This window comes from Rattus rattus, chromosome 15 (assembly GCF_011064425.1).
Source record: "Rattus rattus isolate New Zealand chromosome 15, Rrattus_CSIRO_v1, whole genome shotgun sequence".
Classification (NCBI taxonomy): Eukaryota; Metazoa; Chordata; class Mammalia; order Rodentia; family Muridae; genus Rattus; species Rattus rattus.
Window position 1 is genome coordinate 9,597,755 of NC_046168.1, and position 8,359 is coordinate 9,606,113.

Here is an 8,359-nt window from a genome sequence, read left to right on the forward strand (position 1 = left end):
GCTGAACTGTCTGACTCAACTCAGGCCACAAAACAGTATTAGCCACAGTCTTCTCACCTGGACTCCTGTCCCTTTCGATACAGCCACCTTTCTGTAAGCATCCCCCCACCTTCCCCCGGCAAGGACTGATCCTCGGCGTGAAGGCTGCTGGGAAATGTAGTCCAAGCGCCGGTCAGGGCCTGCTCTGAGTCCCCGAGCCCCTCTTCTAGCTGCCTGATCTGCTGGAGCTTTTATAAATCTGAGATTTATAATGGTTGCGGAGCTGTGTCCCCTTGCTCTGTAATTTGTTCTCAAAATACTTTGTAAAGCTGAGGCGGGCCCGAAGCTGTTCACTCCCTCCCTTCCCTATCCTCCTTATGCCCCCCCCCAAGCAGGATGAGGTAATGGGATTGTGATTATGACATCATAGGTGGTTCAGTTGCGGGGTGTATAGGGGGTGGAGCAGGATGATTATGGCTGGACCACTTAAAGACAGAGGGAGGGAGGAAGCTGACATATGAGGAACCGATGTCAACAGTACTGTATTTCCTCTCCAGGAACTGGAAACCACCTTTTTATTAAGTTTACACCACTATTACCACCTCCCACCTCAGCCAAAGTTTTAAGTCCTTTTTCAATAGCCTGAATGTTGATGTAAGTAGAGAAGAAAGCCCATAGAGGTTCCTGGCCTCTTCTGTAAATTGGAGGTCTCAGCTGAGAAAAAAAGTTTTCAATAAATGCTTTCATGCGCAGATGGAGTTTTAGATTCCTTTTTTAATCGGTTAAAGTGGTAATTAAAAAAAAAAAGTAATTCCAGTCATTTCATTATTATACAGTTGTAGCAGCAAATCCCTAAAAATCAAGTGTTCGCTGTGAATGCTTTGAATCCCCCCTTGTCTGGGATAGGTAAACAGCAGCAGACTTAGTGATGGAGAAGTTCATCTTTGAGCTGGGGAGGGCAGGAAGCAGGAACCTTCAAGTATGCAAACTGAAAAAGAAGAGTAAAAAAAATTATTAAAAAGTTGAGGTGGGAAGCCAGGAGCAGCGGTACACATCTAAAATTCCAGTACTTAAGAGGCAAAGGCAAGAAGGCTGCGTCTGCTTCCAGGCCAGCCAGTCAGCATTTCAACTGCAGAGGCCAGAAAAGGGTTACACAGTGAAACAAACAACTGTGCCCTGCACAGTTTCCTTTGACAAAGAGTAAAGGAGACATGGTTCCTGCAACTGCAAGGAGCTACATTCTTTGTTTGCTTATCTTTGAGACCGGGTCTCATTTAACTCTGGCTGGTCTCAATCCTACTATGTAGCTAGAGACGTCCCTAAACTCTGTTCTTCCTGCCTCAGCCTCCTAGGTCCTAGGATTACAGACAAGAATTACCATGTCTACTTGCACTATATGCTTTAAGTAAACATATATATTACCGTTCTCCTTTCAATTACCAGATGGAAACTGTCAATAACAAACCCTCTGAAAGGTTAAATAACTGCCCAAGTGGTAGGTAAAGTTATATCAAAACTGAGGACTCTTAACCCCTTGGTTTGGTGAGGGGTTTTTGTTTGTTTGTTTGTTTGTTTGTTTGTTATGAGACAGGCTCTCATGTGAACCCCGGCTGTCCTGAAACTTACTAACTATATAGATCAGGCTAGCTTTCTGGTCCCTGAGCTCCTGACTCTGTCTCCCCAGTGCTGAGATTATGGGCACGGGTCACCTTGTTCCCTTCTTATTACTAACCATGCTTACTAAAGTTAAATGGCTGTGTGAAAGTTAAGTTGGCATTGGCTTATTTGCTAAACACTGAAAGAAACTGAGTCAGGCTTTTTGGTTCAAAATTCTAATCCCAACACTTGAGACACTGAAGGAGGATTGCCAAGGCTCAAGGCCACCCTGGGTTACACTGCATTCTAGGCCAGCCTGGACTACGGAGTAAGGTGCACTCTTACCCCCTCACTACCACCACCAAATAAAATAAAATAGAAAATAAATAAGAAAGAAGGAAAGAAGGAAGGAAGGAAGGAAAGAAGGAAGGAAGGGAGGAAGGGAGGAAGAAAAGGAGGGAGACTAAAACAAGGGCAAGGATTGCTATATCTCACTACTGCAAAAGAAAACCACTGCAAGTCATGTATGAGGACTCACTTGAAAGGCCCCAACTGTTTCCTGTGTGTACGATCTCAGACGGCCAACTGTACAGTACAACGCTGCCTGCCCATAGTTATGCCTCTCTTTATTTTCAAGGACGTTTTGGATTGCTTTGCTTTTTTTGTTGTTTGTTTGCTGGTCTTGTGTTTGTTTGGCAAGCAGTTCTCATGTAGCTGAGGTTATTGGCTTTAAACTCCTGACCCTGTTAACTTCTGTAATGAACTCTGGTTTTAATATTTTATTAAAAATCAGCTTTAAATGACATAAATTAAACTCCTGCTCCTCTTGCTTTCACCGTCCGTCCCAGTATGGAGCTTACAGGAGTGTACCACCACGCCCAGTTCCTTCATCTGCGGTGAAAAGAGATCAGACCCAGGGAGGCTGTATAGCTCTGGCCCCATCTCCTTTGGACTATATCTTACTTGTGCCCTCACAGGCCAGACCCCATCTATTTTCCTGATCCAGTGGTTTTGTCAGAGGTCACTACCTGGGCCTCTTTCTCGCCTCTGTTCCAATTCTCTGAGGATTCTGGGTCCTGGGGCCAGTTATTCAGGAGATCATCTAAAGGAGCAGAATCCACTGGCCTTAGGAAGTTCCCTGCTGCCTTCCTAGAAGGGCAGCAGAAAGAGAACATACACTCATGCAGATAGTGCCCCCTCCCTCCACCCAATAGTACAATCTAAATGTTTGCAGGGTGGACCACGCCACTCATAGGAGCCGGATTAGTGAACACACCCTTCAGCCTGTCTGTCATGGAGAGGCTGGCTTGGGGGGTCCCAGGTATGCAGGGCTCTTCTCCATTGCCTGATCTGGGCATCCCAGGATCTGCGGCTGTACCTCCTGTTTTTGTTTGGTGTTTGAGGGTGAAAACCCGGCTGTCGCTGTGCCCTGACAAGGACAAATATGGGTCAGATTGAAGTCAAAGGAGAGGGACGCTGCTCATTGCTTATCAGTGAGTCAGAAACCTAGACAGGATTAGCCAAGGACAGGACAACACTTCATTCCAGCAAACACAAGGAGTCAGGCCTGGTGGCACACAGCAAGGGCCCTGAGATGTTAGTCCTCAGAGAGAGAGTTTGAGGCCAGCTGAGGCTACAGGAGACTAAGAGACATGAAGGAGAGGGTGGGCGGGTCTTCTCCATTACACATTATCATCCACATGTAATGCCCACTTCAGCAGCAATTGTAATGACACGGAAGCTTATACTGGCCCTTGAGTAAAGATGATACCCAACTTTTGATACATTTCGTGTGTGTGTGTGTGTGTGTGTGTGTGTGTGTGTGTGTGTGTGTGTGTGTGTAGGGCATGAAAATAGAACAGGAACTACAGAAGAAGAAGAGGGGAGAGGTCTGAAGGGAACAGAGGAGAGAATAAGAGATTTTTGGAATGCATGGAAAATAGAAGAGGGGGGCTGAGATGCTCGGAGGACCTGGGTTTGATTCCCAGCACCCACATGGAAGCTCACAACTATCTGTAGTTCCAGTTCCTGAGAATCTGACGTCCTCTTCTGGTCTCCTCAGACATGCACGTGGTGTACAGACGTACACGCCGGGGAAACCATAATGCATAATAAATGGAACATGGGGGCCAGCAAGATGGCTCAGGAGATAAAAACATTTGCTAGGAAGGCCTGACTGATGACCAAGTTTGATCCCCAGAAGAGCCTGTCCTGGAAGTAAAGACCCCTTGACTTCCACGAGCATATCTGCACTCACACAACACACACACATTAAATGATTAAAAAGAGGGGCAAAACAAAACAAAAACTTTAGGGGAAAAAAAACATGGACAAGCTTTGAAAGTCTTCTGGGCTAAGACTTTCTACTTGAGAGAAATCTCAAATTTATTGGGGACCAGACCGCAGGAGAACCAGTCCCTCTGCACCCAGGTACCTTTCAGCACTTGACAATGTGCTACAGCCATTTGGTTGGCATCCTTGTTGTGGCTGCCCCCAACTGCACTCACCTGGGGACCTGCTGCAGAAAGCTCTGGTACCCAGGTGTGCACTTGCCATAGTCTATCTGCTTCTGCCGTCGCCTCAGGACCACTTCATCCGTCTCAACTTCCCACCTACAGGGAGGGATACGGGGTGCCTCTCAAAGCACATGACTACGGCCGTCAAAGTGCAACACCTTAGCTCACGCTACCTCAGACCCCGGCCTTGCTTCCCAGCTTACCTGGCATGACAAGGCTCTGTGGTGACTCCCACACTTACCATCTCCATCCTAGAGGACAAAGACATTTCACACACCTTCTTTCTGGGGAAGCAGCTTCTGCAGCTAAAAGGGATATTAATAAAGTGACAGGCTGAAGATGCTAAATTTTCCAGCCATTGTAACTGCCAAAATCCTCAGAGTAGAGAAAGGTTATGGGTTTTTTTTTTTTCTTTATTAACTTGAGTATTTCTTATTTACATTTCGATTGTTTATTCCCTTTCCTGGTTTCCGGGCCAACATCCCTCTAACTCCTTCCCCTCCCCTTCTCTATGGGTGTTCCCCTCCCCATCCTCCCCCCATTACCGCCCTGCCCCCAACAATCACATTCACTGGGGGTTCAGTCTTAGCAGGACCCAGGGCTTCCCCTTCCACTGGTGCTCTTTTTTTTTTTTTCGGAGGTGGGGACCGAACCCAGGGCCTTGTGCTCGCTAGGCAAGCGCTCTACCGCTGAGCTAAATCCCCAACCCCTCCACTGGTGCTCTTACTAGGATATTCATTGCTACCTATGAGGTTGGAGCCCAGCGTCAGTCCATGTACAGTCTTTGGGTAGTGGCTTAGTCCCTGGAAGCTCTGGTTGCTTGTCATTGTTATTCATATGGGGTCTCAAGCCCCTTCAAGCTCTTTCAGTCCTTTCTAAGATTCCTTCAACGGGGGTCCTGTTCTCAGTTCAGTGGTTTGCTGCTGGCATTCGCCTATGTATTTGCTATATTCTGGCTGTGTCTCTCAGGAGAGATCTACATCCGGTAACTGTCGGCCTGCACTTCTTTGCTTCATCCATCTTGTCTAATTGGGTGGCTGTATATGTATGGGCCACATGAGGGACAGGCTCTGAATGGGTGTTCCAAAAATATGGAACGCTTCACGAATTTGCCTGTCATCCTTGCGCAGGGGCCATGCTAATCTTCTCTGTATCGTTCCAATTTTAGTATATGTGCTGCCGAAGTGAGCACAGGTTATGGGGTTTTGTTGGCTTTTTTTTTTTTTTTTTTTTTTTTTTTTTTTTGAGACAGAGTCTTCTCCATAGCCTTGATTGGTGGTTTGAAAGGAACTAGCCTCCAAATTGTAGTGATTTTACATCAGCCCCCCAAGCTCTTGGATTACAGGAGTGAGCCAAGTCCAGGTTCTTCTCCTTTTCATATGTGTGCTGTGTAAGTCTGTTCACATGTATGGGTGCATGGGTGTGACCGTGCATTAGATCAGGTGTCTCAATCTCCACCTTCTATATGGGCATAAGTTCTCTCGATTGATCCCAGAGCACAGTTAGGCTAGCCAACTTATTCCAGGTAGCCATTGTTTCTGCCTCCTGAAGGCAAAGATAACAGGCAGCCCATTATACTATCCAGCATTTATGTAGGTTCTAGGAATCCAAATCTAGTCCTTCTGCTTGCCTTTATCCACTGAGCCATTTCTCTACTCCCGAAGTCCACCTTTAAAGGTTGTATTTCTGGCTGTTTTCAAAAAGTGGTCTGCAGGGGTTGGGGATTTAGCTCAGTGGTAGAGCGCTTGCCTAGCAACCGCAAGGCCCTGGGTTCGGTCCCCAACTCCGAAAAAAAGAAAAAAAAAAAGTGGTCTGCAAACTATTAGCATGAGCAGCACCTCACAGCCTCAATCATTCCTGGGCCTCTATAGATCCATTAGCCGGCATTTTAAACAGTAAAGTTTTAAATTAAAACATTTCTTTTGTTTGTGAGGCAGGGTTTTGCTAGGTGGCCCAGGTGATATAGAATTTGTGATTCTCCTGCCTCAGCTGCACAAGGTTTTCGACTGCAAGCTCTCCCCACCAAGTTCCCACCATTTTCCTTGATACTGGGTCTTGCTATGTAGCTAAGACTGGTAATTATCCTTCCTTAGCCCCTGCAATGCTGAGATTATAAGTAGGCATTACCATACTCAGGTTAAATGTTTTTAGCTATGAAAAATTTAGGTTAGTGTGGTAACACATGCCTGTGATCCCAGATTTTAGGTGGTTAGGGCAGGAGAATCATGAGTTTGGGGCTAACCAGGGCTATATTACAAGACCCTGCCTCAACTCACCATGGAAGGAAGGAAGGAAAGGAAGGAAGGATGAATGAGAGAGAGGGAGGGAGACTGGAGAGATGGCTGAATGGTTAAATGCACTGGTTGCTTTTCCCAAGGGCCTGGGATCAATTTCCAGCACTCACATACATGACAGCTCATAACTGCCTGTAGCTCCCACCCCCTTGCACGGACATTCATGCAGGCAAAACATGAATGCGTATGAAATACAAATAAAATATTAAAAAAGGAAAAAATTAAAATGTATTCTGAAGTAGAGTACAGGAAACTGGGTGGGTGTGGCATTACCCCTGTAATCCCAGACTTCAAGAGGCCAAGGGATTTCAAGCTGAAGACAAGTTTAGGCTACATAGCGAGACCATGTCTCAAAACACACAAGAAGCGTATCATAATGCTTTGCTACTCATGATTACGGTCCTGGGACCAAAGACAGCATCGTCAACGGAGAATTGCTTACAAATGTAAAATTTTAGGTCCAAACCCAGACCTACTGAATCAGAGTTCACATTTTTTTTTTAAGATCTCCAGGTGGTTAGTATGTACATTAATTGAAAATTCGCACCCAACCACAGTCCCACACTCACAGCCAATTACTTCATCTATACTCACACCCACGCTCCAAAGCTTTGAAAAAAAAAATACCAACACTAAGAATTTCTTGGATTTCTTGGAAGAGATGGTTCAGTGGTTAAGAGCACAGACAGCTCTTGCAGAGAAATTGCTCATGGTGGGCAGCTCACAACTGGCAGTAACTCCAGCTCTAAGGGATTGCCTCTGGCCTTCTAACTGGCACAAATGTTCATACATCTAGACACATAATTAAAAATAAATCTTAAGGGCTGGAGAGATGGCTCAGCGGTTAAGAGCACTGACTGCTCTTCCAGAGTTCCTGAGTTCAAATCCCAGCAACCACATGGTGGCTCACAACCATCTGTAATGAGATCTGATGCCCTCTTCTAGTGTGTCTGAAGACAGCTACAGTGTACTTATATATAATAAATAAATCTTTAAATAAACAATTCTTAAAATTTTCTTGACTGGGAACTAACAGCTAAATGACAGTGCTTGTCTAGTGTGCTCTGGGTTCCATACCAATTACCACCACCACCACTACCACTACTAGTATACTCGCCGCCTTCTTCTTCAAGCAGGGTCTTACTCTAGCCCACGGCGATCTGGACTCACTGCGGGATGTCCTCAAACTCACGGCGACTCTTCGATTACAGTCTTCTAAGTGCTGGGATTATAGGCATGAAACCCTCCTGTCATAAAGAATACGTCAAAAAGGTTCCGTTCCTCTACTCTCTAAAAAGGAGTTTCTATCCAGAAAACCTCTTGGGAGGGACCAGTGACAGCTCAACATCAACGCACACCTGTCATGCCCCAACCACTGTCACACCGGTGGCAGGAGCTCCATTTCCAGCCGAAAGGTAACAAAACCCAAGAGAAAGAAGCAAGGAGAAGCGAGCACTGGACTCAAAAACAGTTCCTCAAGATTGGCAATATTAAGGGGACTCAATTTAAATCTCCCGGGGTTGCTGGGGCGGAGACAATTGAGTGCAGGAAAAATGTAATGATTGGCCAGAGGGAGAGCCAATGTGCACCAGAGGCTCTCTCCGTGGCGGAGCCAACTAGGTACAAGCCTAGCGATTGGTCAGGGGGCGGGGTCTGCTTCTGATGCGATGATTGGCTGACGCTGCTAGCAGGAGGGCGATGATAGGTTATTGTGAGAGCGGAAGGTTTGAATGGTCAGGCCTATGGCTGTTGGTTTTACCTTCAGGCCATTTCCGGAGAGGAGCAGCAAAGCTGAACCTCAGGCTACGTGGATGCAGTTTTAACCCGAACAGCCGCGTCTGTTCCTCAGATTCCTTGTCATTCGGTGGAGTCTTCGCTTCCATCCAGTCCTGCAGGATTTTTTTTTTCTCTCACACAATTCAAGTCGGCCTTTAAACTTAAGGTAAAACCGGGAGCTGTGTCAGTCCGGGAATC

The 8,359-nt window shown here is 46.3% G+C and overlaps 1 protein-coding gene and 1 non-coding gene across 3 annotated transcripts; both read right to left on the reverse strand.

Moving 5' to 3' along the window:
- Window positions 1-733: 733 nt before the first annotated feature.
- On the reverse strand, window positions 734-8,344 carry LOC116884537 (oocyte-specific histone RNA stem-loop-binding protein 2-like). 2 transcript variants are annotated; one of them, XM_032885673.1, is made up of 7 exons: window positions 7,744-7,868; window positions 7,530-7,632; window positions 4,295-4,396; window positions 4,083-4,187; window positions 2,852-3,004; window positions 2,604-2,724; window positions 734-967 (listed from the first exon to the last, which is right to left on the reverse strand). In XM_032885673.1, the coding sequence occupies exons 3-7, from the start codon at window positions 4,357-4,359 to the stop codon at window positions 902-904; spliced, it is 510 nt and encodes a 169-aa protein (XP_032741564.1). In that variant the 5' UTR covers window positions 4,360-4,396; window positions 7,530-7,632; window positions 7,744-7,868; the 3' UTR covers window positions 734-901. The 2 variants fall into 2 exon arrangements, with proteins under 2 accessions (XP_032741564.1, XP_032741565.1); XM_032885674.1 differs by lacking the exon at window positions 7,744-7,868 and adding an exon at window positions 8,145-8,344 and having other exon boundaries at window positions 775-967.
- On the reverse strand, window positions 5,177-5,283 carry LOC116885077. Its single transcript, XR_004385950.1, has one exon. It is a non-coding gene; the product is annotated as a U6 spliceosomal RNA (small nuclear RNA).
- Window positions 8,345-8,359: the final 15 nt, after the last annotated feature.

What these genes read in the sequence shown, in the direction of transcription:
- LOC116884537 (XM_032885673.1), bottom strand. Translation starts at nt 4,359, where the DNA reads ATGTCTTTGTCCTCTAGGATGGAGATGGTAAGTGTGGGAGTCACCACA. An exon ending in ACAGAGCCTTGTCATGCCAG is followed by an intron (nt 4,188 to 4,294) that starts GTAAGCTGGGAA and finishes CCCTCCCTGTAG; the next exon opens with GTGGGAAGTTGAGACGGATG. An exon ending in GAGGCGAGAAAGAGGCCCAG is followed by an intron (nt 968 to 2,603) that starts GTAGTGACCTCT and finishes CTTCTTTTTCAG; the next exon opens with TTTGCATACTTGAAGGTTCC.